General features: G+C 38.4%; 1 protein-coding gene across 2 annotated transcripts in view; it reads left to right on the forward strand.

Moving 5' to 3' along the window:
- ABH1 (ARM repeat superfamily protein) overlaps positions 1 to 24,550 on the forward strand; it is a 375,899-nt gene that overhangs the window by 306,213 nt on the left and 45,136 nt on the right. For both annotated transcript variants that reach the window (XM_089402626.1, XM_089402625.1), the window contains 5 exons: positions 9,288 to 9,356; positions 9,563 to 9,681; positions 9,981 to 10,119; positions 10,649 to 11,152; positions 11,351 to 11,650. In XM_089402626.1, coding sequence (XP_089258752.1) covers positions 9,288 to 9,356; positions 9,563 to 9,681; positions 9,981 to 10,119; positions 10,649 to 11,152; positions 11,351 to 11,650 — 1,131 coding nt within the window. The remainder of the gene's footprint in view (positions 1 to 9,287; positions 9,357 to 9,562; positions 9,682 to 9,980; positions 10,120 to 10,648; positions 11,153 to 11,350; positions 11,651 to 24,550) is intronic.

Here is a 24,550-nt window from a genome sequence, read left to right on the forward strand (position 1 = left end):
TAGCTTTCTCATAGTTGGGGGCCTTGTATCCTTTTGGGGCTTCATTGATGGCCTTTACCATTTCATGCCAATAGGGAGAGTGAAGCACATTGAATGGTACACCACAAGCACAAAGAAAATGGACTATCTTTCCATCCACATCATCCCTCCCAGCAACATTAAGGAAATCCCCTATTGTTCTTCTACCTCCAGAGCTTGCAGAAGTACCATGAGGACATGAGCAACTACCAAATTTAGAGGTTGCACTTGATTCAGAATGAGTTTTTTGTTTCTTGTTTTTTTGTTGTGCAACCATCTCTATTTGGATGTATTTTCTTCTTTCTTCAGTTGAAATGTTTGGGCAAATTTGTACCCCCACAGGACCCTTTTTTTCATCACTATGCAGCACCCCACAAAGATGCCTCCTCAAACGGGTATATGAACCACAATATGGTTTTCCTCCATGACAACCATGAGGGCACACAAATTTGTAAGATCCACCACCCTTTTCCCCATCAAGTTAGGTCACATAGTTCCACAAGGGTGTTGATGTAGCTTTCCCATCTTGTGTTTCAGTGTCCCCTTCAGGTTCATCCCCTTCCTCTTCAAACCCATCCTCCTCATCATACATTGGGTCACTCATATTGGGACCATCATCACTGTCCTCTTTTGTTTCTTCCCTTCTATTCCTATTCACCTTTGCCATCATTAAAACCAAGAGTGGAATGATACATAGAAGCCAAAAGAACACCATCTTGGAATATGGATATAGGTGGTGGACAACCTATAAATAAAGGAGCAAGTAGAAACAATGGGAAAGAGTAGGAGAGGGAGGAGAAAAATACAAAAAAATTGTCAAAAAATAAGGGAGTTTGGGGTTTGAACTTACCTCTTTAGCTCTTGTAGATGAAGTCCTCCGAGTTGTTGCTCCAAGCTCCTCCTCCTTCTTCACTCCTTCTTCACTCCTCCAAGCTCTCCTCTCTTCTCCTCTCCTTTCCTCTCTTCTCTTCTCCTCTCCTCTCTTCTCTTCTCCAACTCTCATAAAGTGAGAAAATGAGGAATGAATGGGGGCTTTATTCTTTTCATTCCTCACCTTAACCTCACTCTAACCTCACCCTAACCCACCCCCTTAGTGCTAAGTTAACATAACTTAAAAAAATAAATAAAAAAAAAGTGTCTTTTTCCCTTGCGCACGGCCTGCTTGCTCGAAGCGTACGGAAGCGTGCGCTTCCTCCTCCGAAGCGTCGTATGAAGCACACTTCAGAGGCATGGAAGCGGCGCTTCTGTCCAGCGCTTCAGAAATTCCAGGAAGAGGCTAAAAAAGCCAAAGCGACGCTTCCGACGAAGCTTCCTAGGCGCTTCCGTACGGGACGCGCTTCGGGGCTTGGAACCGGGGGGGGGGGGGGGGCGCTTCATGCAACACTGGTCGGTAATATCGAGGAGAGAATGAACTATCAGATCACTTCATGTCTAGAACATATCGTGACCGTCGGATTGTAAGTTACAAAAAATACATACTAAAGAAACAAATTTTACCTAACTATACACTAGACCAAGATATACTTAACTATTTCCTATGTGTCAGAATATCCTATAACATTTACACCCCTTGGACAAGCATATATACCACCCAAAGGATAGGCTAGAGATTTTAAGTGTGAAGAATATCACCCGTGGAGAACCAAGGAAGAATCACAGTCTGTCAGCTAGCAAGGAGCTAAAGCATTTGAGGTAGCGAGGTCTAATCTATGGAACAGGGATGAGAGAAGTACTAGCCACAACTAATAGGACAGGCTGCAGGTAGGCCACAAGTAGCCACAACAACGCCGCAGACAACTGCAAGAGGGCCATAGGGGTTGCAGGTAGTCAAGAAAGGCCACAACCTTGTAGGGATTGGTGGCTATTTAGGGCTCCTAAAGTGGACATAAGTAAGCAACCAAGAAGGACAATGGCATAAGTTGCAAAGGGCAACAACAACCAAGGAGGACAGTGTTATAAAGGGATTTGCCTAGGTATGTGCAACAAATGAATTAATTGTTGTAAATTTCTTTTGGGCATATGAGAGCCTAATGGACTAGGCCTCTGCCCTAGGTTGTATTGGTCAAAGGATAGACTTGATTTTGGGTATTTTACTAGGATTGTAAAGGGTCATGATCCTTGGTAGAAGAACCATAAAGTTTCCTTACTGAAGGACTAATAAGAAATAGGTTTTGAGCCATAAATTCTTGTGTACTATATTGATCTCATCGTTGTTATATTTCCACTGTGCAAGTCATTTTAAAGTTAGGAACTGCTAGTGTGTTTATGATTCTAGTTAAGACAATCTAGACCGAGGGTGTGTGGATTTCTAACATGGGGCCAAATATGTAGCTGGGGTACCACAAAGTGCTCTCCATGGGTCTCCAACTGCTCAAAGTGGTCTCCTCTGCTACAATGTTGAGGGATTCTTAGGTGCAACTAGCCCTCCGTAGTCTCTTAAGGTGAGACCATCCTCATCTGGGCCCTTAATCAACTATCATGCATCAATTGGTGTCTAGGCCAACTTGGTGGCATGTTGGGTCTAGGTGTGTTGTCCTGAAGAATCATCAAAAGCGGTGCATCCTGGGTGCAGGAGGTGCCTTAGAAGATGTGTCAATGTTGCGGCTAGGAGGCTCAAAAGTCTCAATGCTTCACTTGTTTGTGCAAATATACTTCTCTAATGGCCTAGGTACATGTGGAGAAAGTGCCTAGGACATGAGATGTTGAACCACTTGACAATCACAACACATATTCTAGTGAAAGCAACCAGTGATGAGGGACCTAGATCATTATTGCGTCTAAGTGAACTAAAATTGAATGTCAAGGGTTATTTAATACTTCAAATGAGGATTCCCTTCCAAAATTAGGACCCTGAACTCGTAATGTTGTTTTCTACCTAGGTAGGAGTGGCCAAAGGTCAATCCTATTAGGTGTTTCTGGCCCCTAAGGGGAAGTAACATTTTCTTAGTCCACCCTCCAAACGGTAGATCTTAGTAAATATTTATGATGATTACAGAGGGGATAAGACTTCATGCCCAAGTGTCATGGTCAAAGGGACTGGCTTATGGGAGCGTCCACATCCTGCGTGTATAGATGTGAGGAGGGAGCATTCATGGATGCATGAGTTACCATCTCAACATTTGTTTTTCCACTCTTGTGCATCTTTTATTTAGTCTTGAACTTTCTTTGTATTGCTCCTCATAGCTCAAGGGTTAGAGCTTGCTTTGAATAATATAGCAGTTGTATTACCCCTTAATGATGAGTTAGTTCATTGCTCATTGGGGTTGAGGCATGCAATGGTTCCTTCCTTTGATGTAATGGAGCAACATGTGCTTAGGAACTAGGTGATGGCCATAAGAGTGAGGTAGAGCCCATGCTAAGCTTTTTCCCATGTGCTAATCTTTATGTCATCAACCATCTTTTGCAATATAATATTTTATTGTGGCCATGATATGCTCTTTCTATTTCTTTTAGCTGCATTGACCTCTTGGGGTAGTGTATCCAGGCTCTACCAAGGGATATGGACATATGGGTGCCAAATCCCAACGAACTCATGACAGGTTGAACTCGAAGAATGGAGGTGAAATAAGGGCTTATAATGTGAGATGGAGAGTGTTAAGTATGACATAGGGGTAGATGGAAATACATTATCTCAATCAAGGCTTCCCAAGTAGTGCCCTTCCTTACTCATTCAACAATTAAGGGAGGTCCTAGTGAACTAGGATCAAAGGTTAAGCTCCCATTTACGGTGAGAGAACATGATCACTGTCAAAGCCCATCATTCTTCCAGTTCACCCCATAATCCATTTTGAATGCCCAAAAACTAACAAGTAAAAGCACCTGATTGCAAAATGAACAAAGTACCTTTTGAGTGGAGGCCCACCTTCGTCCATGTGCTGATGCCAGATGGGTGAGAAGAAAATGGTTGATTCAAGTGGCAAAGATATATGCCATATCATTAGCTAGTGGTGGCTGCTAGGACTGGCTTGCTGCATGGCTGATTGATTGGCTATCTAGAATAAGAGAAAAGTTTTCTCCTATGGGGTTACCCATTTTGGTGGGTAACAGGCCATAGAGTTGAATATCAGAATTCCCCACTCATGGAGGACACCCACGAGTGCCCCTGTTAGGGAAACCCACCCCCCACATTTGGGAAATGTTTCCCCTTGCATCTCCCTAAGCTTCCCCGAAAGAGGGTCATGGCGAAACGTTTCCCCTGGTGTCCCCTCGCCTCGAGAGTTGGAAATGTGGGGAGCATACTCTCCACCTTGGGGGGGGGGGCGTGGACCTTTATCCTCTATATTAATGCATAAATGACAGTGTCTGGTTGTATTGTCTTGTTGAAGGGAAACTTGTGTGCTTTCATTCATATGAATTTCATTGAGTAATTGAATTCTCTTATGTGACTTTGGATTCATATTTCTCTACTAATTAACTGCTTTGCCCCAAGGATTGAGGCCTTTCATTCCCAACAAAAACTGTGTTAGCGATAGTGTTAACCATTCGAGGTTCTAGCTTTAGAGTCTAGTTTTTGGTTTTATTTTCCTATTAGAATAACATATATCATGCAATCCAAATTTGGGTTTTACACGGAAACCATCCATTGGTAAGCAAAGTCCTTTGAGTTCTTCACATTGGGAAAACCCTATAACATATAAATTCGTGTTTTTCTCGAGATTTAGTGGAGTTTCTATTTACTAATGGAGTACTGTATTGAAGATATTACCGACAGTTGCTGCTAGTCTATTAGAGCCTAATCATCCTATGTTAGGGTTTCACCTTGGCCTCTATATGTTGCACCCCATTTTGCTTTGTATTGCATTCGAGTGAATTTTTGATATACCATGCAACAACCATCAATTGATGGAATACTTGGACAGACTTTCGATCGTCATTTGCTACCCCATTTATAGGAGCTTGGTCTTCTGATAACATGGTTCGAGTGCACAATTCTGCCTCAATCTCGGTGGTTTGGTGACTTTTTCCTTTGTAATAGTTTTTTGGGCAATAGCCAATGCATGATTTTCATTGCTGTCAACTAACGAAACCTTGGGAACAACATATCAAAAAAGTCATTGTCATTAATCTTCTTAGAACAATTGCATATTAGACTTTTGTGCAATTTTTTGAAAAGCTAGTACCCCGAAATAAGCCTAGCTTTCAGTACCATATCGGAATTCTATTAAAAGTCTTGTATGATATATAGTTGACCAGAGATATGTCTAGGGTTTTACCCTCTTGTGGTTATAATGTCAATATAACGAAGCATAGGTTTAGAAAAGAAATCCCTCGTAACACCGATATGTTGATATGGTAGCGCTTGGGTACTCTGCATGGTCCTGCACACTCCATTATGTTTAGCGCCTGGGTGCTAGTGGTTTCAAAAGCTTGGTGTTTCACATGGTTTTTGGACTAGTGTACGATAGTATAATGTCTCGGGATAACGCTAGTCTAGTACTTTTGGCACTTGGCACTTGGTGCTAAAATGATATAATGAAGGTTTACAAGGTTGGGTTGGAGTTAAGCACTCAAACAATGAAGCAAAAATTGGTTCCTGATCAGTTTCATGTTGAAGAAGGGACTGGACAACAACTACGGATTCAAAGAGGCTGAAAGACATTGGTGGAAGGTCAAGGTGGATACATTTGGCATCACATTTTTTGAATCATGATGTCATATCTTTTGGTTTTCCAAATGCTTTACTGATTATGTGTATTTTAGGATTTCGGTACATAAGCCTAATTGATAATTATTAATATCATATATAATATAGTATTTCTTCTCTTGATAGTGATGAAATTGGGATCTTATGAATTTAGTTATTTTGGTAAATGATAATATATGTTTTAGGCTTTGAGCTTCTCATTTATTTTTTAGATATAATATTATGCATCTTTGCCCCCATGCAGCCAAGTATCCCAGGTGTTATGAATGACATCCCCATGCTAGCACACACATTGTGGTTTAGTATTTTGAATGCATGAGTATATTGACTCTATTAATATTCCTTTGTCTCGAGTCAAAGTGACCATAGTGAACTAAATAACTCGAACATCTTCCCTTAATGGTCATTTTAGAAACTACACCAAGTTTTTCTCCAAGTTGTACCAATTTCTGTAGGTCAAGTGGGACTTGGTGAGAAAATCGGCATCGTCGTCCTAAGCTGGACATTATTTCAACTCTATTTATCCATCTTCTACAAGTTGAATTAAATACCAATAAGAATCAATATGTTGCGTCCCTAATGGATGATGAGATTCTTTGCTACTGTGAGAACACCTTTGTTATCACAAAATGGTACCATTGGCTTATCCTGATTGACTTGCAAAACTGCAAGCATTCTTCCAAGGAAAACTAGTTCACATGCCATTTCTACATTTGCTTTAAGATAAGATAAGATAAGATAATTTTATTAATGTCCAACAAATGAAACTGCATGTTGATTCTTGCTGATACAAGAAACTACCCGTGTCAAAAATGAACACATAACCTGTGGTAGGCTTTCTGTCATTCATGAATCTTGCCCAATCTCAGACTCCCTAGGCATAAAACTGAGGCTCCTTTCATTTGCCATATAGAATGTTAAATCCGAATGTGCCTTTTACATATCCTAGTAGTCTCTTTGCTGTCGTCTAGTGTTTCTGTTTGAGCTTGTTTAAATTGGGAGATATAGCAGACCACCAATGTCACATGAAAGTGCAGCTATAAAATGTAGTTTTCTCCTTGCATTTTTTTATTTCAGCCATAGCAAAATATATTACATAGACATTGATATGCTGGGTAGGAATGCCAATAGCAAATACAAAATAGGGTAGAATCTAGATACAAGAACCATAGTTGGAAGAATCTTATAGTTCATAATTGTTTACCTTCATGTTAGAGTCATCAAGATAACCACCATTGTACCTCTCTTCTCCATCCTCTACCTCTATGTCCAATTCATGATTTCTATCTACTAGTATAGATGATGACAGTCAACAAAGGTGACAAGATTTAGAACTGGTTGATTAAGATCCAAGTTGGCTAATTCCAACTCAACACTATTGTCCAAACACATATCATCAATACATCACACATCTTTGTCTTCCCGTTCAACCAATAATCCCTCGTCTTATATATATGATGGAGGTTGGAGTGCACATACACCATTGTCCTTGCTCTAGATTGTGCTAGCTTGCTTTCCTTCAAAGTTTGCAAATTCCCATTTATGCCCCAATTCTTCTCGCAACAAGAGGATGAAGTGACCTAAGAGAGGAGCCTCATGTCCAACAACCATAAAATAGTGAATGTTTCCTTGTGAGTTCCCCACCAAGCATAGGGCTTCTCAATCCCTCTCTATGTTTGAACTTTGAACACATCATAGCCTTTGTCTAGTACTAGTGAAAAAATCTACAAGGCCCTCCACCTCATCAAGGGATTCTTTGTCCCGATATATGTTTCTAATTGCTTCCTTCCCTTCCTTGTGAAATCCCTATGTCCATGTGAGGAGGGAATTTTTGGGAAGGCCAACCATTGAGCCATTGATCGTTGTAGTACTTTGGATTCAACAAGTGAGCCAAGCAACGCAAAGGTGTGCAATTCTTCTTCCACTTGGTGCCACGAATATCTAGTGTGGCGGTGAACAAGATCTTCGTTGATGCCCCATACATAGGGCACTTATAGGAGAAAAATTTGTAACCCCATGTAATGAACAAAGTTCGTATACTCAGAGGAATGCTCTGATACCAATGTAATGAACAAAGCTCGTATACTTAGAGGAATGCTCTGATACCAATGTAATGAACAAAGTTCATATACTCAGTTGAATGCTTTGATACCAATGTAACAAAGTAAGTTCGTATACGCAGTGGAATACTCAGAATACCCAGTATAGAAATGTCCATCATGGAACAGATAATATATTATATAAGAATATTTGAATACAAGTGAGATGATTGCAATTGAGGGTGAGGGCATGCTTATATGCCTAGGCAGGTACCTCTTCACAAATGGTCATGCCCTTAGAGACATGCCTCTTCTATACTAATCACTAATTAATTAATCATTATTACAATTATCATTATTATTTATCTGTATATTATTTTTTATATATATTTTATTCATAACACCTCATAGGAGAAAAAGTTCTCCTTTAAATAGTCAGCCAGCCAACAGTCCTACAATGATCAATATATGATGATATGCGATATGCACTGGTCAGGCACCTATCACCATCCGACATTCCTCTTGAAGGTACTTGCTTATGTTAAGCAAGTGACTCTTATGATTTCTTTCCCAAGTTTAACTTAGGAAAGACACATTAATTAATTAATTAATAAATATTGGCTATTAAGCTAAGGTTTCTAATGAAAAATGAATTTAATTCATTTTAGTGAATTAGATCCAATCTCTACCATTAATCTCAAGCGAGGCTTAGTGTCCAACCTTAGCCACTCATCACTTAGTAGAATAGGGCTAGGGATTTGGCTTAATGAAAATATAAAAGAAGCGTAAGTGAGAAGTGAAGACACAAGAAATGCTTGGAAGAGCCATTTTCTCAAGGGAGTGAGAAAATCAAGACTGGAGAGAAAAGAGGGCGTGCAACAAGGAAATTTCTAGAGAAGAATGCAGAGTTGCTGAGTTTGTGGAGTGAGAGGCGAAATTTTTTGAGGAGCTGAGTTTTTCCAGCTAGGTTCACAAGGGGCCATACAGGTTGAGGAAGAGGAGGTCGAACTTACAGGGAATGCGAAGTTATTTCCAGGGGAGCAAAAAATCAACGTTCTATTGTGCTGTATTTTCTGTACATTCTCTGAGGGTCATTTTCCTATTAGGGAAGTCCTAATTTCCTGAGAAATATAAAAGTAGAGGAGAATTTGTTGGGCAATTTCTACTATGTTTTGTGACTGATTTTCTATTAAATTTTCTACCGCACATTATTTAAGTTAAATGACAGTGTATTTTTTATTCACAGTTTTCAGAAAAAATTATTTATTGGGGAGAATTTAGTTTCTGGGTATAAAATAAATTGCCGGGAATATTAAATCAGACCTGGTATTGAAAAATTAACCTTTACATGATGGTATATGGAATTATTGCATATCAACTAAGAGGTAATATGCACTTTTGTTAAAGGTTGACATGGCCAATCATTTAAATAACAGAATTTTAAATTTTTAGGTGCATTATTTTAATGATATAACTGTGTTTTATGTCTCTAACACTGGCATTTGAAATTCAAAGAGTGTACCAGTGCTGTTTTCCTCATTCCATTGAAAAACTAATGAAGACTTACTATGGTTTTTTATTTGCAGATTTTTTTGCTTCCTCGACCGCCTTTCAAAATCATTTATTACACTGTCGTCATTATTGATCTTTGCAAGGTGATCTAATGGATACCTTTGTACATTCTTTGAATCAAATTAGTACTAGTTATCTTTGTGCAATTTTCGAATCAAAATTATTTTTGTTATCTTTGTACATGTCGGGACCCTCTTATTATTGGTATATAGAATGTTTTTATTGGGAGTTGCAACCTTTATAACTTCGACTAGCATTATTAATACCCTTGGGCTTTTTGTTAGTTCAGGCCCTTCCTGGAGCTTTCCCTGCAGTAGTGGCTGGAGCTGTGCGTACACTTTTTGATAGAGTTGGTGAATTAGATATGGAGTGCCGGACTCGCTTTGTCCATTGGTTTGCACATCACTTGTGAGTTTGACAGATCTGAAATCTGTGGAAACTAGGGAGTTTAAACTTTATATGTACTACATTTAATATTTTGCTGGATACTAGGCTGAAAGACACATGAAACATCCTTAAACATATTTTTGAATGTTTCATACAACATTTTTTGATGTATCTTTTCTTTCCTTGAATCTAGTCATCTAATTAAGGAATAAGGTTTTTTAACAAACGTTTAGTTCTTTGGCAATAAGCATCAAATAGTTTTTAGAAAGGGAGTCAGAAGTAAAATGTTTCATCTTCTATACTTTTAATTGTGTTTTCAGATCAAATTTCCAGTTTATTTGGCCTTGGAAAGAATGGGCGCATGTTTTGGATCTTCCAAAATGGTCACCACAGCGTGTCTTTGCACAGGAAGTGCTTGAAAAGGAAGTTAGATTATCGTATTGGGACAAAATTAAGGAGGTATATTACTCTGATTATTTGGATTCACTGCTTGCATGGTTGTGTTCAATAAGTACTAACTTCAGAGATCCATTCCACTGAAACACGTCAACGGTTAATTGTGAACCAAATTATCTGGGATTAAATTTGTTCTCATGATTTGTTTGTAAGATTATTTGTTCTCTTGGTTTGTTATAAACTGTTTTTAGTGTTTTATCTGTTAAATGAACTTGCATATAGGTATAGTGGTAATACTGGAATATTCATGTTTTCATCGAGGAAGGGTTATACTTGCAATATGAAAGTAGTAGTGCTTAGTTTTCACATTGGTATCTACAGTTATATTATAACATGGCATACTCAATGGGTTTTTTTCCTCAATTTAAATCTTCAGATTTTTGTTCGTTGTTTTTTGTTATCAAGGTGCTTTTTTTAAAAATTCTTTTAATGAATTTGCGTTATTTACTAGCTTTAGTATATGCTGTAGGAAATCTGTATTAAATTACCATTTATGTAGCACATCATGCTTGATTGTGTTTATTTCATGCAGAGTTTAGATAATGCTCCTGAGCTAGAAGAACTTCTCCCACCCAAAGGAGGAATTTGTTTCAAATACAGTGGAGAAAGTCAAGGGGAACAGTATGAAGGAGAATTTGCCTTGTCTGCAGAGTTAAGTGGTATGGTAAAGGAAAAAAAGTTGGCTCGTGAAATTTATCCTTGGGTAGAGGAGAAGATTATATTAGTACATGGCCACAAGGTTGCTATCGAAGTGGTTGTTCAAACTCTTCTTCATATTGGATCTAAAAGCTTCACTCATCTAGTCACTGTCCTAGAGAGATATGGGTATGTACTGAGTAAATTGGCTTCTGATGAATCAAATCAAATCTTAGTCATATCAGAGGTTGCTAAACTGTGGCAAAATAGTGCCCAAATGACTGCTATTGCAATTGATCGCATGATGGGATATCGTATTATCTCTAATATTGCTATTGTGAGGTGGGTGTTCTCTCCTGCCAACATTGAACAATTCCACACTTCAGACCGACTCTGGGAGGTACCCACCCTCTCTCTTTGCTTTTGAGCTTTTATTTCTTTTGTTATCCTAGATCTATACATCTTTCGATATCACATTATATTTTTCCAGTAAACACTGTACTGGGCATATGGTTACCCCTTGTCGATATATGCCTTACATTGAAGGCTTGTTATTTAGTTTCTCGAACATAAATGCCTTCATGCTTTGTTTGAACAGGTTTTAAGAAATGCTCTCAGCAAAACCTACAATCGCGTTTCAGACTTGAGAAAAGGAGTTGCATCTGCTGAGAAGTCTGTTCAAAAGGCTATTGAATCCTCCACCAAGGTCCAAGCTGACTTGGAGTCTGCAGAGGCTTTTGCAGAAGAGGTAGACACTGAAGAACTGCAAAGTGAAGCAACGGATAAAGTAAAACGGCTGAAAGCACAAGCAGAAAAACTCAAGGAAGAGGAGAGCTCTGCACAAGAGTCTTTAGAAGCAAAAGATGCACTTCTATCGCGGGCATTGCAGGAAAATGAGGTATTTTGTTATTAGCTATATATTTGGAAACCTGCATTTGCATGAAACTACCACTGTTGATGATCTGAACCTTGTTGTCATGTAGGTAACTATATTTGTAATTAATTCAAGCTATATTTATTACATTAATGAAAGGAACGTTTACAAAAAGCCAGCTTGTTGTCCATATTCTCAAAAGCGAAAACACTGTTCTGTCTTAGATATGGTAGCTATGTTAGAAGCATTTTCTTGCTTTCCTGCCTGTTATCCTTATGTTGCTTTGTTGAGAGAAAGTACTTATTTGTACTGTAAAACTCCTGAGATTGTTGCATACATCACATATCCACGATGGGGGTGAAAAGATGTTACAAAATGCAATCATTTACTGAACTCATATACAACTGACAATGTACTGTGAGGAGTCTGGACTTTATAAAACTATATATTGATTAGTTCTCACCCTTTTATGCCAAATTGAGATTAACTGTACTGAGGCTCACTTTTCTACTAGTGATGACAGAGAGAATAAATAAGAAGTGCACTCAGCCACCTCGATGATACTTGGAGGTGGAAGAAATAACATGAAATAGGATCAAGACCAAAGTGGTCAGAACCTGAATTGGACTGGAACTGTTTTAGCCTAAAAGTCTAAACTGGAACTGAGTGGGGAATCGGTGTAAAAACTGGCAAAATAAAAACTACTTAAAATATTCAGATTTTAATATATATATATATATATATATATATATTCAAACCATTAGACACCAAAAAGGGAAAATTGTTAGGATATTCTGATACATATGAAATAGTTAAGGACAACTTGGTCTAGTATAGAGTTAGGTATAGTGTGTTTCTTTACCTTGTACATTTTGTAACTTACAATCCGACGGTCACGATATGTAGTGATCCGACGGTTCATTCTCTCCTTGGTATTACCGACACTTGATCCGTGGCTTGACACCCGATTGGTCCATGATTTCTATTTAAAGTGCATGGAGGGTCATTTGTAGGGTAATCCGTCTATGAGAGAAGCTTATGTAAATTTTCATTTTTTTATTAATAAATTGCCTGAAGTGGCTGCGTTGGCTCAGGCCGTGGACTGTTTCCCTCTTTGAGTGTTTTAACCACGTCAAAAATACTGGTGTATTGATCTGCGATCTGGTTGTGAGCGGTGTCCTTTGGTGTTCTGTCTGAGGAACTTACCCTGTAAATTTCTACATGGTATCAGAGCTATTTGAGGGCCGCGTTCGTTGGTGATCCAAATCTGAAGCCAGTAGAATTGCATCCGACTGTTGTTTCCCAGATCTACTGTTTCTGACTACTTTCGGGCTGAGAGGACTGCTCTATTGTGTTGGGAGAATCTGTTCTAGTGAGGAACCCCTTTCGTTTCACGCGAAAAGGTTTCCGGTAGCCCTAGCTGCGTCATTTTTAAGATCTAGAGGTATACAGTGCTTATTTGCAGTTTACAGTTATTTTCTCTCTGTTTATTTCGGTTTCGGTTTATTTAGCCTTTTTTATTACTGGATCTATACCTTTCATTTCTGCGTATGCTCTTTGCTCTGCGACTTTATGCGATCTGGGAAAATCAGAAACAGAAAGGAAGGATTTTTCTCATGCGTATGCTCTTTTCCTTGCGCCTTAGTGTGATCTCGGAAAATCAGAAACATTGAGGAAAATATTTAGTTTCCGGCTAAAGCTAACTTTGAGCCGCAAGGTTCATTTTTGAAAATATTTAGTTTTTCGGCTAAAGCTAACTTCGAGCCGTAAGGTTCGTTTTCTTTGCATGTCCGTGTTGGGTTTTGTGTTTTTTGTTTTGTAGGGAAAAAGAGCTTTCTCAAAGCAAGCACGCAACCCAAAGCATCACCCCCTCCCCCTCTCTCTCTCTCTCAAATTTTTTGTATAGCTCAATTGGTTCAAAGCTATTTTAAGAGAGTAGAGGTCTTGGGTTCAAGTCTCCATTTTTTGGGGGCGGATTTTTTCATTTCCGCACATTCCCGCACTTCGTCGACGACTTCATCAATTTTTTTTCAAAAAGCCATAACTTCTTCATCCGGAAACCGTTTTCAGAACCATTTTTTTTTGAAACGGCCTAATTTTTCGAGATCTATCCATTGGAACACTTAGTTTCAGCATCTTTAGCTTCAGTTTCCGTTGAAATGGAAAGTCAATACCAAGTTACCCTTGACAACACCAACTACTTCCAATGGTTGTCCTACATTGAGGATTTACTTAGAAGTAAAGGTCTCTACAGAATAGCCTCAGGCCAAGAAAAAAAACCGAAGGATGAAGATAAGGCTGTTAAATGGGAAAATAGGCAAGATCAAGCACGTGGATTGATAGGGATGTCTATTTCTCCAGATCTTAGATTCCATATTGCAGAACTTGATACTCCTGATGAAGCAATGAAACAAATCAATAAAGTTTTTGGGATTAAAAATGAACTTAGATCCCATCAACTTGAAAATGAGTTGCTTACATTGGACCCTAATAACTTTTCTTGCATTGAAGATTTCTTGTCCAAATTCAAGACCCTTAGATATCTCTTGGAAGGTGTTAAGGTTAAGAAAGAAGATACTAACCTTATCTACTCCATTCTTACTAAGTTGGGACCAGCCTACTCTGTGTTTGTTTCCACCTTCCATTCTACAAGAGAAGCCTTCATTTCTCAAGGAACAGAATACAAGTCCCCTTCCTTTGACTCTTTTTGTGATTCTTTAATAAGAAAACAAGAAAAACTCTTACACCTTGGTCTTCTTAATCTTGGAAACTCTTCCAAGAAAGCGTTAGCCGCCCAGCAGCAACCAAATTCAAAGAATCCTAAGAAGTCATATCCTAAAAAGAATGGTCCTAAACCAAACAAGGGTCCTAAGCAATCTCAGCCTCAAAATGAAAAATTATTTCAACAAAATGATAAGACAAATAAAAACAAATGGAAGAAGACTGATAGACATTGCAACTTTTGTAATCGAGATGGCCACTTAGAATCCAAATGCTTTAAGAAGATGGAAGCCTTGGAAGCAGCGATGAAGAAACATAACATCCATTTGGAGCAATCTTCAACTTCAACTTCATCTTCAGGAATGGCACTTTCTGGATGTGGTTGTCAAGCATCTCGGTCTGGCTATGCACTAAATGTATCTTCTTCTTCTCATTCTCATGAGTGGCTCATTGATTCTGGAGCTTCTTATCACATGGCCAAAAACAAAGCCATGTTTTCTTCTTTAAATGATTGTAACACCAAAAATATATATGTTGGTGATGATAGATCTCTTAGTGTTGTAGGGACTGGAACTGTTCATCTAGACAATGGTCAGTTTAATGATGTATTATGTGTTCCAACCTTATCCTGCAACCTTCTATCTGTATATCAGATAACTCACTCAAGTGAAGGTAAAATCGTTGAATTTTCACCTCATGATGTTGTAATCAAGGATCTAAAAGATCCTAAACAGATTTTAGCTACTGGCATTGCTGATGATTCTACAAGGTTGTATAAGTTTCACAACTTTGGGTCATCAAATCTTCCTTCAGTATTTGTTGCTCATAACGATGAAGTGAGCAAACTTTGGCATGAGCGATTTGGTCACTTAAATTATCGCTCCCTTCAGCATCTATGTAAAGAAAATATGGTGACAGGTCTTCCTATGGTATCTTGCAGAGATGGTGTTTGTTCCGGATGTGTACTCGGAAAACATCATCGGGACAGTTTTGAAAAACGTGCCTCTTGGCACGCCTCAGCCCCTTTACAGCTTGTGCATAGTGATTTATGTGGTCCACTTCCAGTTGTTTCATTCTCTGGCTGCAAGTATTTCTTAACTTTCATTGATGATTTCTCCAGACGCACTTGGGTATACTTCTTAAAACTCAAGAGTGTAGTATTTAACACATTTTTGGCCTTCAAGGCCTTTGTTGAAAAAAAATCTGGACATCAAATTCTTAAGCTAAGATCTGATAATGGTGGAGAATATGTTAAAAACACATTCATCAACTTTTTCACTGAGAATGGAATTCAAATGCAACATACTGTTCCATATACTCCACAACAAAATGGTGTAGTTGAAAGGAAGAATCGCACCTTAAAGGAAATGGCTAATTGTATGCTACAATCTAAAGGACTTGGTCTTAGTTTTTGGGTAGAAGCAATTAACTGTGCAAATTACATAATAAATTGCACTCCTACTAAGGCTTTAAAGAATATCACTCCAGAAAAAGCATGGAGCTCAATCAAACCAGATGTAAGTCACTTTCGTGTTTTTGGAAGTGAAGCATGGGCCCATAATCCAGATGAAAAGCATAAAGCTTTAGAACCTAAGAGTGAAAAATGTACTTTTGTTGGATATTCTGAAGATGTCAAAGGCTATAGACTTATTCCATTTAAGTCCAAAAATGTTATCATTAGAAAAGATGTAAAATTTGATGAAAATATATCGGCCTGCGAGCCTAGTCCGGCGGATGTTCCACCTCTCCCTATCTCTTCTACTTTTGAAAACATTTCTTCTTCAGATGATGAAAGTGAGGATGACAATCCTCCCCGACCATCTCAGGATCCTCCTTCAGCTCCTCAGCTTCCAAAATGGGTTCGTGCTACTCGAGATGCAGCAGGTGATCTTGCTGGTGATCCTACAGATCAGCGACACACACGTTCTCAGTTTGACAGAGCCTCTTCTTTACTGGCTCAAGCTCCAGTAAATTATGATCCTGACACCTTTGCAGAAGCTTCAGGCCATCCAGATTGGGAAGCAGCTATGAATGAAGAATATCATTCATTATTGGCAAATGATACATGGGATCTTGTTTCTCTACCAAAGGGACGAAAACTTGTTAGATGCAAATGGGTTTACAGAACCAAGTATGGACCAGATGGGAAATTTGATAAACATAAAGCTCGTCTTGTTGCTCAAGGTTTTTCACAGGTTGAAGACATTGACTACACTGAAACTTTCTCCCCTGTTGCCAAAATGAACTCTATCCGCCTTGTTCTTTCCCTTGTTGCCTCGTTCAAATGGGAAGTCCATCAAATGGATGTTAAATCCGCCTTCTTGCATGGGGACTTGCATGAAGAAATCTATATGGAACAACCTATTGGCTTTATACAAACAGACTCCAGCCTTGTATGTCGGCTTAAGAAATCCCTTTATGGTCTCAAGCAAGCTCCTCGAGCTTGGTATGCCAAAATGGATAACTTGGTATGAAAATCTATCTTAAAGTGTAAAAACCTTTGCGAATCTTTCTTAGTCCCTAATATGCAAACTGTAAAATGTTTAGCCATATTTTTGTAAAAAATTCAAATTTCTAGTGGTTTTTCATAGTCTTTATAAAATTTTGTTGATTTTTAAGGTAAAATAGCCTTATCAAATAAAATTTGGGTGAATCATTTTTAGAAAAACTGGAAATTGAATTTTTTTTTTAAAGCATGGAAAATTAGGCAATCTGCAAAATTTAGGCTCCAAATTTTTCCCTGAATTAAAGTTCATTCCAACAGAGAATACGAGGTTCTAAATGGCCTCTAGTGTCTAAAGATCATCATACTATAATCAAGTGACTGCACAAGCTACTATGTCATAAGTCACGAATCAGGATTCGTTGATATCATAAAGTGTCCAGATCATCTTGTGACCAACAGCATCTCTGCCTAATCCTCTGAATCATCGTAATGGTGCGCTTCATGACTTAAATAGATGCTGCCGTTTGAACTAATAAATCATCGAGTTTACATGAGCAGTGTTTGGCTTGCCCTCCGGGCTTCAGTATACCCAAAGTGTCATTTCACCCTGTGTATACCCTGCCTTTTGGTTTCTTCTCACAATTATTGCATTTTAAGAAAGATGCCATCATAATTTTTAAACAAGAAATTGACAAATTAAATGTGTGAGCATACCTTTGAATGTGTACAAAAGTTTTGCCAACAAATATTCTTCAATCTTGTAGCAAATAAATGGACAACAGATTCAAACAAATCCCCTCTGAAATCTGCCCCAACTCACTGCTGAATCAACTCCAGATTTGCTCCAGGCACCGGTGAATGGTACAGCTTGAGTCCTTCATATGCCCACTATGTTGTGTTTGAGTTAGAGAGATGGGGTTGCTTATATAATAGACTTTAGGGTTTTAAGTTGTTCTAGAATTTTTTTTGTTTCATTTGAATCTTTATTGTTCGTATTTTTTTCCAGACTGATTGAGTTGTGACTGACTGTTTGAGCTGGCTCTGTCGTCAATAGGTCAGTTCAGACTTAGAACTGTCCAGATGGCTGAGCTGGTTCGTACAATTGGTCTAGGCTGTTTTGTCAGTTCAGGCTTAGAGCAGTCCTGATCAGTGTTGCACACATCGCGATCGGGATTTAATCGGCGCCGGGAAAAAAGCGGAAAAAATCGTTAAAATCGGGAAAAAAATCGGAAAAAAGCGGGAAAAAATCGTTTGGCACAAAAATATTCATTTTTTTTCAATTTTTTTAATATCTAAACCATCTACAACATAAAATAAATACATTGACACATAAATATGATAAAAAAACTAATATATAAGATGTTTAATATCATTTCTAGCTCTAAAATCACACATAACATTGAATCATGTCCTGAATAGTAAGTCCTGAGTCCCAAGTCCAACTCAGCCTCAAAATATCAACAAAAAATATGATAATGTATCTCATCATGTCATAATGTCATATACAATAAAATGAAAGTCTAATCCTATTGATTTCCTCTGCCCCTCTTGCGAGAAAATGGCACAGCTTTCTCTTTCCCTCTAGATGTAGAAGCTGGTGCCTGTGCTGGTGGAAATGGCAGTGGAGTCTGACGTGCTCTAGAAGCTGAAGAACTAGAAGTAGGAGCTATAGGAGGTAGACCACGTCCTCTACTGGTGGCAGGGGTAGGCTGGGCGGATGGTGTCACCTCGAAACATTACAATCTCCCAATCCTAAAATCCTGAAAAACTGATAAGTCTGCTGGATTTTAAATGAAATCTAAAATTCTACTTTCTCCATATGAAATCCAATGAGACTGGAACCACTCTCAAACATCTTGAGTCATTTCATGGTAATGTTAAAAATTTAAGTAAAAGGATGAAAATGAAGATTAAGGAGAATGTCACTTTTACTTTAAGAATTTAACATTACCATGAATAGCATATCCATACTAGGGCATAGACTTGATCATTAAGTTGCCCCACTCAAAAATTATTTGTTTCTTTCAAAAAAAATGCATGAAAAAACCCAAAAAAAGTTATAAAACTACGCTGTCCCAAGCCCCCACGATTTTTTTCTTAAAAATCGTGATTTTTTGAAAAAATCGCGATTTTTTCGATAAAAATCGGTATAAAAAAAAGTGGCGATTTTTACGAATAAAAATCGCGATTTGATCGGGCAGAGGAAAAAATCGCGATTTTCCGATAAAATCGCGATTTTATCGCGATTTTAACAACACTGGTCCTGATTGGTTGAGCTGGTTTGTACAATTGGCCTAGGCTGGTTTATGCTTAAAACAGTCCTGAACTGACCACCTTGGATTTAACAAGAGGGATTTGTTTGCACTGATCAAGACTAGCCTTAAGTCAGAATGACAGCCTAAGGTTTCGTTAACATTTTCTAGGTTATCTGCTATTTTGCCAAGGCATAATGGTCCTTCCAATAATTTGAGAGTCTAGCTTTTTCCCTCTTTTTCTCCCTACTGCTTGGAATCCATCCTAGGCAACTTTTAGATGGAGAAGATGGTCGTCCTTATCCCTTTAACATCAAAAGAAAAGTTGCAGCTAAGTGCCTTACTTCAAAATACCCTCGGCATTGAAATGGTTGTTTTCATGATTGAGAACATAGGTCCCTTAATGATCTTCAACATTCAAACTTATGTTCTTTGGCATCCCTTTGCTCAGGTCCACTTCTACACAATCTTTCTCATAAGTCAATATCGCTTCTGTTTCCCCACTGATATCTAAGAAGACAAAATTGGCAAACAAATCACCGGAAACCACCTAAAGTTCTTGCTCCCACTAATATATGGGAAGATGAGGCAGTCTCAACTCTCACCTACTCTATTTTGGCTGTGATAAACAACATTCCAGGGACTTTGGAAAGTAAATTTTCAAAATAAGATTAGTTTTGCCCCAGAACTCTGGGTCACCTCTTAAAATCTGTAGGAATTTTCTGGGCGCATATATGACACAACATCACAAATATGTTCTGTGGGAATAATAAATGTCAGTTATATAAATGATGATGTAGCGATTACATGTTGGGAATGTGGCTAGGTTACCCACATTACATACACGACTCTCTCAAGTTCTTCATCCCTCATTACATTACTATATAGCACTTGAGGTTGGTTATGGCGGTTTAATTTGCTAACCACTAACCTTAACCTCTAATTTTGTTTGGTCATGTATCTATTAACCCCTAACGTCAATGTCATCAAGTACATTATATAGAGAAATGTTGCAAACATTGGCATCGGGAGAAAATCGGCAAGGGTCCAGAAAACCAAAAGATTGTAAAAATTGCGAAAATATTGGTAAAAGTCAGCAAACATCAGCAAAATTAAGATAAAACCAAAATATTGGTAAAAATCGACAAACATCGGTTAGGCCCAAAAATTGCAAATTTGGGATAAAATCGGGATGTTTGCAACTCTGGTATAGAGTTTACATTTGGAGCTTGATGTTTGGTCCATTGGCAAGATCTCCCTTATCTCTGGGTTTATAGGAATAAATGAGTAAGAAACTTAAAACCCCTGACACAAAAGCTAGCAAGGGGCATCCGTCGACCAGTTTTTCTGGAACCAAGGAACCAACCCGTCAGAAAAAGGCTAATAACCGTCCAATACATAAATGTAATAGCTAATATTTATGAATCCATTTTAGATTGTAGACAGCTCATCTCTATGTGTATTCAAGAATAGCAATTATAGGCTAGCTTGTTAGTGTAGGTTTAAGAGGAAGTATTGGGTAGTTTGTTAGTGTAGATTTAAGAGCAAGAATAGGGTAGTTTGTTAGTGTAGATATTTGGAGTCTCTTAGTAGGATTCTACCACGTTTGTGTATAAACATGTGTATTTCTGAATAAGGGAAATATTGAAGAGTTTGTGTATCTCTGATGTTGTATTGCTTAATCTCTGCGTGTTTGTGATTTTTCACATTGTAGCAAAGCTGGACTGGGTGTGACTCCCTAATGGAGTGGCCAGGAAAATGAGGTCTTGTGAGAGTTGATTTTAGTAGGTGTAGAGGATAGGTGAAGTAGAGTAAGGCTGTATGAAATGTGTGTTTGTGTTTGTGTAATAACCCTGTTGTAGGGATTGAAGCTGCTGTCAGAAAATGCTATGAATAATGGAACATTAAAGTGTTAGCACTGTCACCTAGGCCACAACCTCCCACGTTTTGGTGAAGGATGGATCGACTTGAGGGAGGATTCCCTAGTAGCCTTTAGGGTTCGTAAGGCAAGACACAATAAATTCCAAGGACATCTATGTAGCTATTTCATTCACCACCAATAGAATATAATAATCAAGGTAAAGTCAATGTGGTTACTCAATGCTAAACATGTGTATTTCTGAATAAGGGAAATATTGAAGAGTTTGTGTATCTCTGATCTTGTATTGCTTCAATCTGTGTGTGTTTGTGATTTTTCACATTGTAGCAAAGCAGGACTGGGTGTGACTCCCTAATGGAGTGGCCAGGAAAATGAGGTCTTGTGGGAGCTGATTTTAGTAGGTGTGGAGGATAGGTGAAGTAGAGTAAGGCTGTATGAAATGTGTGTTTGTGTTTGTGTAATAACCCTGTTGTAGGGATTGAAGCTGCTGTCAGAAAATGCTATGAATAGTGGAACATGAAAGTGTTAGCACTGTCACCTAGGCCACAACCTCCCGCATTTTGGTGAAGGATGGATCCACTTGAGGGAGGATTCCCTAGTAGCCTCTAGGGTTCGTAAGGCAAGACACGATCAAGTCTAAGGACATCTATGTAGCTATTTCATTCACCACCAATAGAATATAATAATCAAGGTAAGGTCAATGTGGTTACTCAATGCAATTTCCAGATTTGAATGGATGAGGATTTAGGGAATTTACAAGGTTTAATAAGTTAACATTTGGTACAAGGACGTCCCCAAACACTACAAAAGAAGAGAAAAACTATTGGCTATTGCAAAACTTGCATTAAAGGTGATAAGTTAAAGCAGTAAAAGGAGCTATAACAACAACAATAGATTCATCCCTTGAAACAAGTAATCGCCAAGCAAAAAATAGGGCTAAATCAATGAGTTAAGCTAGGATTTATCAAGCTAGCTAAATATGAACATTAAATTGTATATAACATCCTAAAGTATCATGACATCTAGCTCTAATAAGGCTGTAAACGAAATCAGCAAGACAAAAATACGGTAACAAGATTAATTTTTCCTCAAATAGATGCACAATTACAAATATGTCTAGCTTATTTATTGCTGAAAACTCATGTAAAGCTGTTGTAAAACCCTAACCTAAGTCTAAAACATAAAAGAGAAGTTGAATTTTAGGTTTTATTATTGACTAAAGGGACAAGACTAGTGCCTACTATATCTTTCGGTGCAAATGTGGTCAACTGAGGGCTCTTTTGAGAGGATGTAAGTATATCTAGGGTGATATCTAGGGTTGTCCACTACAAATCTTACAAAATCTATCTAGTACCTTACAAGATTCAATATCAATTCAAGAGAAGATTCTCCACTAGAAATCTTCCTAGGGTTAAAAAGGAGGGATTTGTCCAAGAACAATGTGAAGAGAATGCACTACCATGACTAGAGAGGTACAATTACACTTAACAATCTTTCATAAACAAAAGTACAACAATGTCTAGAGACCACTTACGCAAGAAATCGTTTGCATCCATAAACCCCAGCCATGATAAAATATAGAAGTTTCAAAGTCTTCGACAAGAAAATCTCCTCAAATAGGTGCTTTATTATCCATCCATAGCTAAGAATTCAAGTAAAACTAGACAAATAATAATAGTTCTCTACAATTAGCAATGATTTACTAGTGAGGGGTGTTGCTCTTATTTATATGAGAGACCAAGCATCCTCATACAATAGAAGCCTCAAACACATAAAATAATTCCTTTCTCGCTTGCAAACCCTAAAGATAAGGAAGCAACACATAAAATATCCATGATAAAAGAGTGGATAGGTCACTAAAGGCTAAGATCCCCATTAATTCCTTAACAATACCCTAAAATAAAGTTGTATATCATAAATGCATTCTAGAAGCCACATGTGGCACAAATGACCTCAATAAGTAGATGGCTCACCCTAAGATCAAGTGTAGGGGCTCAAAAGGTAAAAGATTGCCTCCAAGGGTTACAAAGTTTCAACATCAAGAGTCAAGTCATGCCTGAAAAGGTGTCCAATCACCATAAATGGTGTCATGTCTCATCATAAGGGTGCCACATCATCTGTAGTGGATGTTAGGATGTCTCAACATGGGTGCCAATAAAAGAATGTTCGATGAATTAATTCACATGGAGCAAACAGCTCAATGATAATACAAAGATATTTACAAGAATAGAAACATCAGGTTTCTATGTAGAATATCGAACAAATAGTTTCATCTAAGAAACTGCTAAAAGAATAAGAATAGAAACATCTAAAAGACTGAGCATTACTAAATAGTGATATAGAGATATATTCTAATACCCTCCCTTAATGCTCAATCTATTTACAACACCAATAGACCCGCGAAATTTTACAAATTTATCAGGACCAAGAGGCTTGGTAAAGATATCGGCGGGCTGCTCTGTGGTGGGAACATAGTGCAACTGAACTGAGCCGTCTTCAACCAACTGTCGAATGTAGTGGCAGTGAGTTTCCACATGCTTTGTTCGTTCATGAAAGACAGGATTCTTGGCAAGTTTGAGCACTCCCTGATTATCACAAAACAAAGAAGTAGGCCCTGTCTGAAAAACATGCATATCTGCAAGCATACGACGAAGCCAAACTGCCTCACAGGCTGCCTTAACTGCTCCCCGATACTCTGCTTCTGTTGAGGAGAGAGCCACAACCTGTTGCTTCTTACTAGTCCAAGTAACAGCTCCAGATCCTAGACTAAACACATACCCAGCTGTAGATTTACGGTCATCAACCGAACCGGCCCAGTCAGAGTCAGTGTAGCCACTGAGAGTAGAAGTGGAGCTGTGAGTATATAAGAGGCCATAATCAGAAGTACCACGCACATATCGTAGCACCCGCTTTGCTGCTATCCAATGATCAACTTTAGGAGCTGACATAAAGCGAGAAATGTAGCTTACTGCAAAACTGATGTCAGGTCTGGTAGCAGTAAGATAGATGAGACTGCCCACTAATTGCCTGAATAAAGTTTCATCCACAAGAGGAGAGGATGACTGTGCTGAAAGTTTGAGCCCTGGTTCCATAGGAGTCGTGGCCGGTTTGCAATCCTGCATTCTGAACCTTTCCACAAGATTTTTGGCATACTTGGACTAAGAAAGAAAGATCTGATTTTCAGTCTGCCATACTTCAACCCCCAGACAGTAATGAAGAAGTCCCAAGTCTGTCATCTCAAAAGTTCTGCATAGATCTTGTTTGATCCCATGGATCAAATGTGCAGAGCTGCCAGTAATGATAAGATCATCCACATAGACAACTACAAACAAGATATCATCATCAGTATGCTTGATATACAGGTTTGCATCAGATGGACTCCTCTGAAAACCTTGATTTGTCAGATACTGATCAATTTTTATGTACCAAGCCCGAGGAGCTTGTTTCAATCCATAGATGGCTTTAACTAACCGACACACTTTCTGTTCTTGACCAGCAACCTTGAATCCTGGAGGCTGCGTCATGTAGACTTCTTCTTGGAGATCACCATTTAGGAAAGCACTTTTTACATCCATCTGATGAACTTTCCAATTGAACTGAGCTGCTAGGGCAAGCACAAGCCTGAT

This window comes from Pinus tabuliformis, chromosome 2_1 (assembly GCF_031772625.1).
Source record: "Pinus tabuliformis cultivar Carrire ecotype Pingquan chromosome 2_1, CPIR1, whole genome shotgun sequence".
Taxonomy (NCBI): domain Eukaryota; kingdom Viridiplantae; phylum Streptophyta; class Pinopsida; order Pinales; family Pinaceae; genus Pinus; species Pinus tabuliformis.